Here is a 16,074-nt window from a genome sequence, read left to right as displayed (position 1 = left end):
TTATAGCAATCTATAATATTTTATAAGAAAAATTACTGTACTTTACATATTTTAGCTTTTCTTATTATAAAGTAGACCAGAATCAATATTGAGCTATATATAACATTACAGTATGGTACATTAATCTTCCTTGACGTATTTTGACTCTCATCACCCAATGGTATTGTCCAAGCCCTTTATAGTTGTTATACTCTTGGCAAAATTTATTAGACACAACAGTATTCATAGCTATCAGATGCAAATGATTTTAAAAAAAAAAAAACACCATTGACACTTGGGAAGCTGGAACTATATTGCAAATTTGAATCTGCAATTATTTAACTCAAATTAATCAGCTCTTATGGTTTTGTGGGCAGGCCGTGTCTCTGGAGTCTGGTGGACCTATGAACAATTCTGTCTCCACCTCGATAATTTGCCGGTCTTGTAATATTTGTGGCGTCTTGGTTGCTGAGAGGTCCAGTGGTTGCATCCCACACTGCAAAAATAAGTCATCAAACAAAATTATTACCAACAAAATAAATAAATATATATGTCTTTGAATTATTGTCTGAAGGAACGATCTCCGGACAGACAGCAAGCATGGCCACGAGCACCATAAAATCTGAACTGGTCCTACAGCTTGATAGATCTTTTATACAAGTTTGACATTTCTATATTTAATGCTCTCTTTTTAAAAATAAAAAAAAACTACTATGAGTGAGAAGCCTAAATTTTTGTGTGCTATGCCACACACAATGGTGACGCATTCCTCAAAAACACAACCAGAGATGATCATGATAATGTATAGGATCTAAAAGTTCAAGCTGGATGGTAATATACCTTCTCCCTCAACTCCGTGTTTTCTTCCATTAGGATTTTCTCCTGAGATACGTCAGTCAAAAGATGATGATAGCAGATCAGGATAATGCTTTCCAAAATCTATACCTAAGAAGTCTTGAACAAGCATGTATTATAAAATAATACGCATGGAACCTGAAAAATTACCTCGCCCTTTAGCTTCTCAATCTGCTCCCTGAACAACTGATTCTGCAAGTGCACAAAGCAAAGACAGTTAAATATTCAGTAAATCTCTCATAATAATAATTTTAGTCCTATGGTATTGTCCAAAACTTCTTGTTTTCTCTTATAAATCCAAAAGTTGTCCCAAAAGGACACCGCAGTTAAAATTGAAATTTGTTCTACGAGGTCTAAGGTTCAAATTTTGGAAGGGTTAAGGTGCAGATTTAGCAATCAAGATAGGATATCTCCACTGGAAAGTCCAAGGCTTGTAAAGAAAGCACCCTGTTGAAAAACAAAAATCCAAAAGCTTTTGTACGTGGGAGAAAATACTATAGCACACCTCTTAATTTTGCCACTGCGATTTAGCCTATTCTTCAGAATTTTCTTAAATTGTTTTTATCTAAAAAATTATTAAATTAATATTTTTCTAGATATTTTTTTATAATTTTAATATGTTAGTATCAAAAATTAAAAAAAAATAATTTTTTAATTGACAAAATCTTTTTACAAAAACTTGTACCGCATTAACACACATATTAAAATGAAGCAAACTATAAACAACACATTTTTTTGCGCAATCATAATTAAAATTGATCAATGGCGCTCATGCAAAACATGGGAAAGATCAAAGAAATGGGGACCAGAAAAGAACAGTAATTTGATAGAGAATATTGATGTTACATATTCTTGTCATATACTTCCTTCCTACATCTTATTGTGTCTTTTAGCAATAGTATTATTCACATTAATCATGTTTTTTTTTTCTCCTTCATCCTTTTTTGTTCAGTGTGGATGCAGATCCAACCATGCTACCTTTTTTTCTTTTTTTGATGAAACGAGAGATGATTTATTAATAAAAAGGCAAGAGCCAAAGCATACACCTACAAACAAACAACCTCTGTTAAAAGTGGCCCAAGGAATAGGTTCCTGGGCAAAAAAAACAAAAGAACATAAATGAAAACCACAGCATAAGCGTGTAAGAAATTGTTACTTGCTCTTCAAATTAATTTTTATATAAAAATATTTAAAAATAATTTATTTATTATTTTTTAAAATTTATTTTTATATCAATATATTAAAATAATTTAAAAACACAAAAAAACTAATTTAAAGTAAAAAAAAAAACAAATTCAAATTTTTTACTTTAAGAATTCTAAAATTCTAGATATTCCTTGGAAAGCGTGACCGTAATCATAACAAAATGACAGCAGTGCGTGTTTTTTCTCTTAAGAAAAAAAAATAGCACCTTCCAAAAAGAAGTTATGAAAAACTAACACTCTTAAAAAAAACTTCAAAAAAAATAGGACATTGGAAGGTAATAATACAACCAAAAAACTTTAAATATTTTTAAATATATTGTTTTTTTTAAATGACCTGCTTCATTTTATTTTTAATAATAATTCATTTAATTTTAATAACTTATTAGGCTACTTAATAAGGATAATAATTATCCATTAAAATATTAGTTGTAATCCATTTAAAATTTAACAGGACTCATAAATAGGTTAATTGTAATCCATTTAACTCTCAATATGATTAATTAATAATTATAGATAAAATTTTGGGAAAATATACATATATATAATTATTTTATCTATTTTTTATTTTCAATATTTATATATTTTTCTAATCTGGTATATTAGAATTTCTTTTCAAGAATTTTTAGCTATCAAAACACTTGATTTAACAACGTCATTTTGATTAATAATTGTAAAAAAAAAAGCTCTAGCAGTACCCAGAAATTACAGTGCAAGTGCAAGAGCCAGCTACACGATCATCAAGTGGCAACACCAGACTTGGCCATTGAAACACCGCACAGATTTGACCGAAGGATTATCAATTACAAATCGAAAACGCCAACAATTTATATTTCAAAGCCAATAGTGTGCAAGTAACTAGTTCCATACCAAATACCAATACTATGCCATGATAATCATCATCTTCTAGTTGACCCTTTTTTTAGCATGTTCCCTCAATTCCAATAGTGCAAGTAACTAATCACTCGTGTACTGTTCAACTAATTTATAATCCTTCTTTTCAATTTCTAATAAACTGTTTGGAAGTATTTATAAATGAATATATTTGAACCGTTTATTAAATAAACATGCTCTGTTTTTAAATAATATTACATAAATTTTGATAATTATAATCAATTTAATTTGTTTAATTTCTTAGCCATATACAACAATTTTTAACTGGACTTAAGCAAATATTAGAGATATAAATTGAATTATCTTTCAAAATCTAAATATACATAACTCTTAAGAATAAATAATCACTACAAAAACTGAACTTTAACATTATATATTATTAACCTTTTTTTTTATTATACATCACTATTTTCAATTATATGTGACATCATGAGTTTAAATGAACAATACATAAATGAATAAAAAAGAACTTATACAATACTTATTTAATAAATATTTCCTTTATTATAAGTGTTTGTCCAGGAGAGTAAAAACATAAAATAAAAAATGAACTGAGGATTCAGCTCAATAATTTTATGATTTCTGATGTAATTCATTTTTTTTTAATTTTAATACTTTATATTTTTATTGGCTTGTTTCAAGTCTTTTTAGAATTTTAATAGTTAAAATAAAGTACCCCTACGATAATATATAGTTTAAGAATGATTTAATTAAATTGCTTATTTTGTATTATTTTGAATTTTATTTGGTGTATAAATAAGAAAATGGTGGAAATCAAGACAAAAACTACTCTTTCTTTCTACGGTTCTGAGAGTCTCTTCAGATTTACCTTAGCTACTGCCTTTGATGGTAGCGTTTTTCCTTCTTTTTTCAATAATCCCATGTTGAGGCTTCATGCTTTTAGAATTGATGTTTTTTTTTTTTTGTAATATCTAATTTATTTGGTTTTCTTACTCTTTACCTCTTTTTTAAAAGTTTATATATATTTTTTTTACTCTTGTGAATTTTTAAATGGAGGTTTATTCCATAGATGTGGATAGATTGAAGATGCACTACCAGAAAAATTCTCAAATACAAATAAAAATACCAACAGAAAAAATATCATTAGTGAATTATGGTAACATTTACCGATGGAACATAACATTGTTGTTTCCATCGATACTCATTGGCAGAAATTTACCATCGGTGAATATCGTATAGGTGAAAATCAAGGAATGAATAAAAGCTAGGCAGATATTCCTTTGTTATTTTCGCTCATATATGTAGTTTTTTTGTGTTTACTTGTTTTATAGGTTTTTTCTATAGAAATTTGTTGTATAAATACATGATTTGTACATGTTAGATTTTGTTTGAGATTTTAAAAAATTATATTTGTTTATCATTTGATGAAATTGAGTTTGATTTTGTAATTTAAGTATTTTATAATTAAATAAATAATGAGTTATTTCAAATGTACGTTTCATATTTTATTAATTTTATTGTTAAGTTGAAAATTTAGGTGAATTTAGAGGAATTTAGGTTTTTTTTTTTGGAGAAAATTGATAATCATTAAATGGTACTATTAAAATAGATTGAATAATTTTGAATTCAATCAATAATAGCTAATTAACTGGGTAATGATAATTTGTTTAGTTCACATTAATATTTAATACATGTTGTCATCAATATTCTATATAAGTTTCATATAAGTAATGGATGGATGATCGTTCTTATATGTATCAAGTTTCATCCGAAAGGTTATGCATGATGATTATTGTAATGGGATTGAGGGTTTTATTAATTACGCATTATCTAATCTGAAAAATATTAGTGGAAGCAGTATTAGATGTCCATGTAAGAGGTGTAAAAATAAAAAGTTTCTCAATCCATATATTGTTATAATGCATCTTCTACAAAAATGGTTCATGAGAAAATACTTGTGTTGATTTGCTTACGAAGAACCCTATTTTCCTTATGAAACCATGGTAGAAAGGATGACTAGGTAAACTTTTAGTTCTAGCAACGTGCAATGAGTTGTAAATGATAATAGTAATCATTATAGGAGTATGATTACAAATGCAATGAAGATGAATCAATGTTATGCAGGTGAATGCTCAATTTCAGATGAAGAACCAAATGCAGACGCAACTAGGTTTTTTGAACTTTTAAAAGATTTTAATGAATCATTATAGGGTAGGTGCACAAATCATAATAAATTATTAGTTATTGCACAAGTATTCGCCATCAAGTCAAATCATGGGCTGAGTGAGGTCGATTAAAACAGAATTGTCGGATGGGCAAAAAGCACTTTATCCGAAGGGAATGGGTTGAAAAGAACTTCTATATTGCTAAATCCATGATGAAACCTCTTGACCTAGGATACCAGAAAATCGACGTGTCTGAACTTTCACATATTGTACTACAATGAAAATACAGATTTGATCGAGTGTAAAACCTGTGGACATGCTCGGTATAAACTCAGAACTGGCAGGGGAAGGACTCTTGTCGCACATAAAAAACTAAGATACTTCTCAATTACTTCTAGATTGCAAAGGTTATTCATGTCTCCAAAGACTGATGATCACATGACACGACATCATTCATATAATGTGATGGATAGAGTCATGGTGAAACTTTTTGACATCGAAGTCTGGAAACAGTTTAATAGGATGTGTCCTTAATTTTTAATGGAACCACAAAACATAGGTGTAGGGTTATATACAAATGGATTCAATCCATTTAATACTCACGGTTTACAACTTGTCACCGAAGATATGTATAAAATCGGAGTTCATGTTCTTATCTATGGGCATTCTTGGTCCTAATAGTCCAAGTAAAAATATAGATGTTTATCTTTAACCGTTGATTAATAAGTTGAATCAATTATGGTCATTCAGGACTTTAACATATGATGTCTCATGAAAACAAAATTTTCATATGAAAGCAGCTTTGATGTGGACTATCAATGATTTTCATGTGTATTTTCTGGTTGGAGCATGCATGGAAATTATTAGCATGCCCATAGTGTATAAAAAATAACAAGATCTTTACCTTGACAAATAGTAGCAAAACAACTTTCTTTCTTTTTTCATCGTAGGTTTTTTCCAACCGATCATAAGTATAGAAAGAACATATATGACTTCTTTGTAGGTAAAGTTGAAAGGGATGTTGCACTGTTGATATTTTATCAGGTGAAAAATTGTATGACGTTGTCTCGCAGTACGAGGACATTATGTTTGATTTTCAATCTAGCAAGTAAAAATTTCCTAATTTTTATGTGACCCATAATGAGGTAAAACAAAGTATTTTTTTGGGATAAGAAAGACTAATCTCCTCTACCATAATCTAGATGTCATGCATATAAAAAAGAACATGTTTGAAAATATTTTTAATATGATGATAGACATGAAAGAGAAAACTAAATACAACATGAAGGTTAGGATGAATATACCTGTATTTTGCTACCGTGAGAATATAAAGTTGGTTTATAATAAGTTACATGTCACAAAATTCAAAGTCAGTTTCACCTTGGATAATAATGCATAGTTTGTTGCATTACCTCCTCCCATTTTCTTTAATCAAAGGCTTATCACATTTTTACTTGTCAATCCATTTTGATTGTGCTGTTTGTTAACTTAATTTTTTTTCTCAGAGGATTAAGCTCTTAAGAATGTATATAGGTTTTAGCTTAATTATGTTGTTTTAATTCGTCTCAAAATATTGAGAAGTTGGCTGCATTTCAGAATAGCAAACGTAAATAGCAAGGTTAACCTAAACACCTAAAGGTTACCATATCAGGCCTAACAACAAGGCCTTTCCAGGCTTAAGGTTCGCACTAAATTTAATTTAATTTTTTATTATTATTCTGAAAGGTAGAAGATTCCATCTTGAAATTAGTCGAAACAAAAGTATAAACGCCGAGGACCAAGCCCAGTCAATACTTAGATAGTCGGACCAATTAAGGACGTTATGTTTTTCTAGCCTCTGAGGCCATGACCTAGCATAGGCGGGTGGATGCTGGAGTTGGGTTGGTTGTCTGGTGCTTTTTGAGAGTTCTATTTGGCCTTGAATTTTAGAATGGAGGTAGCAATCATAATTCTTAATGCTCAAGTCTTACTTCACTGAGCTAAAAATAAAAAAATTATCAAATATATAAATGTTAGGCTTCTTTGGTTTGTGTAGATCTGTATTCCTACTTTTGGTTTTATTTGTCTGAATTGCTAACCTACTTTAGTTTCAGATTAATACTTTTTCAAAAGTGAATTCTATATATTTTTATATATATACTTTTTCAAAAGTGAATTCTATTGTTTAGGAGTGTGGCCGAAACTCCAGTTTGTTAAAATTTATTTTTTTATATTGTTGAATTGTTTTAATGTATTAGTGTTAAAAATAAATTTTAAAAAATAAAGAAATAAATATATTATTTTGATGTATTTCTAAGAAAAAATACTTTAAAAAACATCCGCAACTATACTCCCAAACACCCCGTTACTACTAATTTCTCAAAAAAAATGTCTTAAAAGGAATCAAATTTATATATTCAGAAAAAAAAATTTGGTTATGGGATAGGCGTGAGCTCCACGCCCAGAATTTGGTAACCAAATGGGTGAAACTTCGGCGTTTGGAGCTGAAAAGGTGTACGCCTCAAAATACCAACTGCAACATGAATGCCAAATGAATGGACACTAACTAATTCCAGTAATTACAATTTAAAACACATAATTGATATTGTCTTAATAGCTTAAAGAAATTAAATACGATGTGCTCTAATTAATTAGACATACCTTTCTTGCCCTAATTCTTGTTAAGCTTCGCTCCAATTGATTCTCCAACTGTTGTAGATCATCAATGGAACATGGTTCCAACCCATCTCCTAAGAGCTTTCTGCAAATTATCTTAATTTTTAGTTGTTCATTCCAGCACATGGATTGAAGAATTTAGGGTCAATAAGTTTCAAAATGAGCCTCCAACCTCTTAGAGACTTCAAGAAGCTCTATCTTTTTGGCCAACGTAAATGCATCTTCCTTCATAGGCTGCATGCAAAATTAACAACTACGTTTGAAAAACACAACCCATTAGAAAAGAAAAGGATGGAATTGCATTTCTTTTTCCTCTGAAATATCCTATATGCTAATTAATATCATTTTATACTATTGAATATACAGAAAATGATATGCTTTCACATTGAAGCCTTTGGTATGGCCAAAGTTTGCCTTATGATCATCAAACACAGTAAAATTCTTTTTCCCTGTGCCAGCATATCTCAGGAAAGAAGGGTGATGGTGTGCTCTTCATATAGAAAATTCATGTTACGCGCGTTACAGCAATGTCTTGGTAGCTATATTAACCTTAACGTACGTCTTGGCTTTAATTTGATTCCTCAGTTCACACAGTTTGAGTAAATGGGAAAGAGTTCATATTACATGTTCTTTTTCAATTAATTTTGTACGAGAGCTAATTGGTTTATACCTGCATATTGTCTTTAACCATTTTGCTGCTGGTTCCAACATCCTTGGCTCTCTTCTGATAGCTTTCTATCGTCCTATTCATACTGGAAAGATCCATAGCAGAACAAGAAGAAAATAAGGGAGCAGATGGAAAATATTTGAACATAGTTCAACAAATATCCGCAAATCATCACTACGAAGAAAACAGGATCATACACTGGATTCACTTCTAAAAGGAGGTCTCAGGTTATCAAATACCTTTTAATATATGACTATTGATTCAACAGAAAGACACACAAGTCATCACGAAGTTTAGCCGCCTATTTTGAACATTTGAAATAGGGGGATGAGAACATGGTTGTTATCATCCCGAAGAGAACGTTAAAACTAATTCAGGATTCCGACCGAAAAGTCACATATTCAAGTTTAGGGATTGAGAAAGTTGTACTCGTTATTCAGGATTCCGACCGAAAAGTCACATATTCATGATTTATGAGGTGAAGATCTCTCATTGACATATATTCAATGTCAAATAAGAGTAAACCATTAATTTATGTGGTGAAGATCTCTCATGCACGTGCATTCAATGGATGAAAACATGGTGCATTAGCATAATCATAAATAAGTTCTTAATGATGATAAAATTAAAATATATATAGCAAGCTTAAACTCATGGAAAATGAATCAGATTCAACATGAGGATCTCGAATATATAGTGAACATAATTTCATTAATACATGGATGAAAAAACAATTAATATATAGATGTAGTAGAAAGTGTTAGGCGAGGTTCAACAAAATGACTCGAGTTACTTTTAATTCCAGCACTCCCTTTCAAGTGTTAAACTAGTGAAAGTTGCAGCACATCCATACCACGAAACTTTTTTTTTAGATTTTTATATATTCAACCTAAAATCTCAATGATGCAGAATAAGATGTTATATGAATTTATTTTTAATTTTATGAATATTCATAACTAGATCATTATTTAAGAGGTTTTATGTTATTTATTTTTCCTTTTATCTTTGTAATTGATTTTCTTATATTTTTTAATAAACTTTTGATGTATGATATAATTAAAAGAGAGAGAGAGAGAGACCTATATATATATATATATTTCCTATTTCAAATAGGAAATATATAAACGTCTTTATTTCCTATTTTAAGGTCTCTCTCTCTCTTTTAACTATATCATACTTATGCATTGTTTTTTAAGTTAGTTTTATGGTTGAATTAAAGAGTAAAGAGTTAATAACCTTCCTTAGGGTACCAATGTGGAGGGGTGCGTCTTTAAAATTATTTAAAAACGAGGATTTAAGTTCAATTGATATGGAGGAGGGTCTTAAAATCATTTGGAAAGAGAATTTAGTCTCAATTGACATAGAAGCTAGTTCTATGATATTTTAATTAATAGATCTAATTTCTTTGTGGATTCACAAATATTGTCCTAGTAGATTCTAAGTCTTATTTTCTATATTTTCCTTCAATTTCCTACTCTATCCTACATACTTCACTTAATCTTTAATTGCACCTCAAAGAATGGTATTTATTATATTCTCCAGCATCCACTAAGAACAATATAAATTATTTGAGTTCTACCTAATATCATACAGTAAATTGGTGGCAAAGTACTGCATATTGTAATGAAACCATTTTTCTTCCCTTTATATCCTAGTTAATAAAGCATGAACTTATGGAAGAAAAGCATAAAAGAATTGGTTATTCTGAGACCTGGATCACCATACAACTTGTGTTAAAGGGACAGGATATGATTAGGATTTGGTTGAAGGCTTGGGATTTGTTTGGCTTTGTTGTTGGCTGCCATGGAGTAAGTAAATAGTAAATCATCATATATGGGACAGAAGTAATCGCAGATGTTTTTCCCTTTTTTATTTTATTTTTATTTTTTTGCAATCAAAAGACATTGTAAGAACAGGATAATAATAAAAAATAAAAAATAAAACACTTTGGAAGAAAGGTTGAGAAAAAAAAAAAGGGTAATTAGCGCGCGCAGTTATCTCCAATAGCCATATATCTTGATATTGGATATGAGTTCTTATTTCAGCATATACCCAACCCAAAGGCAGAAACAAAACAAAGCTACATTTGCTTCTTAATTACGCTAGCACCTGACCCAGCAAAGCAGGAGAGACCTTGAATTAGCTTGCAGCAACTATTTCATGCAAGACTGATAAACAGATGGCATATCCACATGATTCCTAGAAAGTTTCTCTTTTGCACAAGCGAAACCAGCAACATTGAAAACCATAGTCTATATTTTAATCAAGTAAAGATATGATACCTAGAGAAATGAGTGTTCACTAGGCTTGACCCAGGTTATTGGGAAGTCTCGTTTGAGTTGATAAATATTTACCCTTTCATTATTTTAATAGGTCTGGCTACATATGCATGTGGTCACTAATCAAACATTTACACATAAGTACTAAACTAACATCAAGAGCAAGAAAACTTTTACCAATATATTGTGATCACAGTGCTTACCTAGGAGAAAGCAATACGTTTCTTTTCAGAAGCAATGCAAAATAAATACATGGCAGGGCAGGAAATCGTGTAAGGTAAAGAATACAAAGTACACCTCTATCTAAGAGCCCTCAAGCTCCCCCATCCCCCACCTTCCAACAGTCAGCTAGATTCCAAGTTTGTTTTTTATCTTATATATATATAAGATAAAATATTTCCCTTTTACCTGGTTAAAGATGAAATTCCAATTTTTTTAGATGGTCTTGGGCATGATATTTATAAATTTATTGTCAGTCTTTATCAGTCATTGACACCTTTAAAGGTCTCCTGTAGCTCAGCTAGAGTACTTAGACTTCTACGAAACAAATCATCTATATGATCTCCATCAATTCTATCATGAAAAAGAAAATATGCTACTGTTCAATGCTAACTGTCACTGACATGATAGGGTACGTAAACTGTTTGTAGTTCTTGATGAAGCAGGAATAGCTTAAGAAGATGTTTAATTTAGAAGTATATATAGCAGAAAATCAAGGAAGAACTCCTAATCATTGTTTCCTTCCAGGTGAATTTGGAAAAGAAGGAATCGATAGATCCAACACATGAATCCTAATGGACAATTCTATTTGTTAAGATCTATCTCTAACCTGTCTTCAAACACAGATTGACATTGATGGACCCAAGAGGTAATAATATATAAAAGCTCAGCACATAAAATATTTACGAAGCAGAAACCAGAAAGATAATGACAAATCAACATTAAACCCAAAAGAATAAAAACACCAGGTTAGATTTTTGATGATCTAAAGAAAAGAATAGGTGAGATCAGGCCCTTTAATTTTGACAGGTAATAAAGCCTGAGAGCTCGTACTCTTATAGTAGTACTTGCTTTGCTTCCTATCTAACATGCTGGTGGACCTTATAAAGATTTAGAATCAAATCTCAATCAATTTTTTCATCAGACAAGTTTATAACTGAGATCAAATTCTTGAGATGGATAATTCAATGCATCATCACATGCTTAAGAAACCGTGAGATAATAATTAGAAAACATATGGTAGTACAAGTATATATGTTCGTGTAAGAAATAAAATAAAAATTAAGCATACTGTACCTAGAGCTGGAAAACTCATAGAGTTTCCCTCTAGTGGAGAAAACAATAAGTGCAACTTCAGCATCACAAAGAACTGATAGCTCAAAGGCCTTTTTAAGCAGTCCATTTCTTCTCTTTGAAAAGGTCACTTGCCTGCTCGTTGCATTCTCTATTCTCTTCATCTGAGTCTTTCCTCTCACCATTTTTATGTTACACCTAAAAGAAGAAATAAATCAAAAAAAGAGAAGGAAATAAATGAAAATGGAGAGACCCAGAAATCAAAATGGCAGATTTGGTGTATCTGTGAAGTGAAACTGACTGATTGATACACTCCAACATGAAAGATTGCAAACAACCAGGAAAGACCCACTTAATGTTTCCAAAAGTAGAAAGGGGATAACCAAATCCGAACAATTAGGAAATGCCTGACAACTAACCTTTATGTGCAGCAGTTAAGAAGAAGAAAAACAAGGAAGATATTGGCTAGTGAAGTTTCAAATCTCAAGAGACCCAGTACAGAGAATTGAAAGATCACAAAAACCCTAGAGAGAATACCATCATCAGAGGAAAGATTAGCTGAAAGATTGATGAGTGACTACCCTAGTTTGTTCTAGCAACATAACCCTAGTGGGTATATAAATCAATAAAAAACAATAAAGAAAGAGCAACATCAAGAACCTGATCTCTTTCTTCTTTTGGTAATTTGAGGAAAAAAACAGACACCTCCCAAAAAAAGAAAAACAGGGAATAATAATGCATTTAAACGCAAAAAATAACAACATGTGATTCCCATTATTACCACCACTCTGTTAAGCAACAAAGTTAGATGCACCAAGAATTTGATACCATGCTGTCATGTGGTGACACCTGGCATAAAGTATGACTGACAACTTCCCATTCCCGGTATCCAATGAAGGGGCAACCTCCCCATGTGAATTGCGAGACAGTGAGCATTCCTGTCGGTTGCCAGTTTCTCTCAGACAAGTTCTTAAACGCCTCCAAAGCTGGGTAGCATGTAAAACTTGGGCACCTAATGGGACACCATACCCTCGGTCCGTACAAGGCGAGAGACACGTCAAGTGTTGTTCCGTACAATGACATAAATGCTCAGCCAATCGATTTACCCCAGCACAGCTTGTCACGTGGGTAAGCCCCCCCTTTTTTTTTTTGTTTTTTTCCAGGTGGTGGGTTACTGTGGGGTTTTGTGCACCACAGAGTGTTTCTGTGTTTCCCTTTTTCTTCCTCTGGGTCTTGTGGGGACCCTTGATATGTCGCTGGGCCTTGACGGGAGGCGGCCTGAGTCGATGAAGGGCAAGTGTGTTTATCATGGATGATTGTGATCTTGGTGATCATCATCACAAGATCAATGATGATCTAAGAGCATATTCAAGGCTAATGAAGTGTTAGTGTGCTAACCTATCCTATAATTGCTTGGGAGAAAAATAACCATCCCTATAATGCATGGTTTAGCCTTTTCCTAACTAGGTCCATCTTTATTAAAGTTATGGAAGGAAGAATGGATGGATAATATCCTCGCACTATTCTCTACCCTTTTGTTTTCTGTTTGATTCATTGGCTTATTTGGGTTGCAACCGCCCCCGTTTCTTGCATGAATTCCCGTTTTGTGGGTTTTCTTGTATATTATTTGCCCTTGCTATCGTGTGTTAGCGACGATCACTCATTATTTAACAGCAATTAATTAGCTTATCTAATCATGGTTGTCATTAGCAAAAGTTGATTAGATAGTGTCCATCACCACCTATTAATTCTCTGCTTTTTGGGCTCCTATTATGCTCTACAACCCTCCTTCCCTTAAAATCCCTCTCTTTCGCTTAAGAAAGGGGGGCTTGTGGTGTTTTTTTACTTCTCACTTCATCTTTGTGACTACTTTATTTCAAGATGCATTGAACATCCCTTCAAATATATGTAAATATAAAAGGCGTCTTAGTTAATTTCTTGTTGAATGTATATATATAGTTGATCTGTCTGTTTACGTGTTTTTGTAATAAATAATCATATTTTAAAATTAGTTAAAATACACCAAGAATCTTAATTTGTACGTAATAGCAAAAGTGACGACTTAATATAAGAAAAAAAAAAACTGTAAGAATTTAACAAAATTATAGCAATTCATGACATGTGGTTAATGTTAAACTAGTTCAAAACCAAAACAATTGTTTTCATTAATGTTGTTTGCGTAAAATGTCCTTTTACGGGCATCAAATTTTTCTATATGAAGAGTCAGAAACGGCGCCCATGCACGCAGACCTTTTATGCTTGACGGATTCTTTACAAGTATGGATTTTTAACCACGGTTGGCAGTTGGCACTCTACCAGAAAATCGGACAGAGCCGTCGGAATATTTCGTTGACATTTAGAGGGTATTATAAATTATTTTATTGATATTTTAATTTTTAATTTTTGTTTGTTATAATCTCAAAGTTAATAATTATTCAAAATAAACTCACAATCACAATAAAAAAAATTCTTTCAAAAATTGAATAACCAACAAAGATTCTTTAGACATCTAATAAATCTAATATAATTTTACAGTTGTTCCTACGACAAGTATCCAATCAAACTTCATGTTGAAATTTGCTTGAAATTGAAATAATAAATACAATTCAAAAATTAAAATATATTATCAAACATAAATTCAATTATTTATTAAAAATAAATCATAATTAACATACTCAAACCAGCTAATAACTTAATAACTCATCATTTCTTTAATTTCAAGGTAACTCAATTCTTCTAATTTAAAAAAATATAACTCATAACCCAATAATTATCAAACACTTTATAAGTAGAAAGATACTTACCTCCTAATTGTTATCAATTTCATACAAAATGAATTTTATCTAAATTTTCAACATAAAATAATTGATACCCAACTAAGTACCCATTATTTACTAGATTTAAGAATAAATAAGTTCAATTAATACCCTAATTGTTATCAATTAAACATTAATTTATTTTTTCATGAATTTTCAACAAGACCCATAATTGACTAAAATTAAATGGGACCCAACTAATTATCTATTATTTCTTTAATTAAAGCTTATTCAACCTAAATTAATACCTTTAATTATCATCAATTGTACACAATCAATTTTCTTCAAATTTCTAACTTAACCATAAAATTGACATAAAATAATTGGTATGCATTAAATTACCCACACTAATAAAAAATTAGAGAATGTTGATGGAATATTCCATAAGCATTTGCAGAAAATCCCATTGGTATAACAAATTATCTATGGAATTGTCAATGGACTACCATCATAAAAAAAATAACTAGTGAACTTTTTTAATTCATCAGCAATTCTATCAGCAATTTCTAATACCTACAAAATCATCAATGAAATATTTCATCAACAATATAAATTATTAATGAAATTGCCAATGGAATAAAAAATTATAAAAATTAGAATTGCTGATAAAATTAATATTCTTTCTATTCGCAGATCTCGTCGGCAATGTTCAATTTTATTTTTTCTTAAAATGATTTTGAAGAAATTGGCTCGCATAATTTCTTGATATGCTACTGCTAATGGATCTGTATTCACTTTGATGGAAAACTCCTAAAACACATCAAACCCAGTTTCCAGTATATTCAACTGCTATATATTCCAATCCTCGAGCATAGAGAGGGATAGCTAAAGATGTTTAATAAACCTGTTTTAAAAAGACAATTTCTCAAAAACTTGATTCCAAAAGTAAAACATATAAAAACTAATATTTTTCCACATTCTATTTAAAAATAATATAATGTCAATTTACTAATTTTTATTTTCCACTATTACCGAGAAACATAACCTTTTTTTTTTTCCCAGAAGCTTTCCAAAAGGAAATCCCAATTCTGTTCTCTAATAGAATTGCGCTTCCAGAGTACTTTAAAATTGAAATAGAAGGTCATAAATTCAATGTAGAGCACCTGATTGAAAGCTTCACCAGGTTTGCAATCAACAACGATGTCCATAAGAGCAACAAAAAAGTATTGACGACTTGGTCCATAAATCACTAGCCTTAAATCAATAATTGATCCAGAAAGCTCACGAATTTTATAAAATTATGCATATTGCAAAAAGCAGCTGCTCATAGCTCACAAGTTTAACATCCGAATTAGCATAGATGTGTAT

At 30.9% G+C, this 16,074-nt stretch overlaps 1 protein-coding gene across 6 annotated transcripts; it reads right to left on the bottom strand.

Moving 5' to 3' along the window:
- On the bottom strand, positions 1-13,313 carry LOC18094432 (agamous-like MADS-box protein AGL19). 6 transcript variants are annotated; one of them, XM_024605981.2, is made up of 9 exons: positions 12,611-12,723; positions 12,370-12,474; positions 11,954-12,148; positions 8,382-8,463; positions 7,884-7,945; positions 7,697-7,796; positions 985-1,026; positions 820-861; positions 1-475 (listed from the first exon to the last, which is right to left on the bottom strand). In XM_024605981.2, the coding sequence occupies exons 3-9, from the start codon at positions 12,133-12,135 to the stop codon at positions 332-334; spliced, it is 654 nt and encodes a 217-aa protein (XP_024461749.1). In that variant the 5' UTR covers positions 12,136-12,148; positions 12,370-12,474; positions 12,611-12,723; the 3' UTR covers positions 1-331. The 6 variants fall into 6 exon arrangements, with proteins under 6 accessions (XP_024461749.1, XP_024461746.2, XP_052307298.1 ...); XM_024605978.2 differs by lacking the exon at positions 12,370-12,474 and having other exon boundaries at positions 12,611-12,733; XM_052451338.1 differs by having other exon boundaries at positions 12,370-12,676.
- Positions 13,314-16,074: the final 2,761 nt, after the last annotated feature.

Source organism: Populus trichocarpa, chromosome 1 (assembly GCF_000002775.5).
Source record: "Populus trichocarpa isolate Nisqually-1 chromosome 1, P.trichocarpa_v4.1, whole genome shotgun sequence".
Lineage (NCBI taxonomy): Eukaryota > Viridiplantae > Streptophyta > Magnoliopsida > Malpighiales > Salicaceae > Populus > Populus trichocarpa.
This window is presented reverse-complemented; position numbering and strand designations above follow the sequence as displayed.

Excerpts from the sequence above, each read along its gene's own strand:
- LOC18094432 (XM_024605978.2), bottom strand. The coding sequence starts at position 12,714 with ATGTTGTTATTTTTTGCGTTTAAATGCATTATTATTCCCTGTTTTTCT. Across the intron at positions 7,946-8,381 it reads TGGTTAAAGACAATATGCAG|CCTATGAAGGAAGATGCATT; the intron begins GTATAAACCAAT and ends TTTTGCATGCAG. Across the intron at positions 7,797-7,883 it reads CTTCTTGAAGTCTCTAAGAG|AAAGCTCTTAGGAGATGGGT; the intron begins GTTGGAGGCTCA and ends GATAATTTGCAG.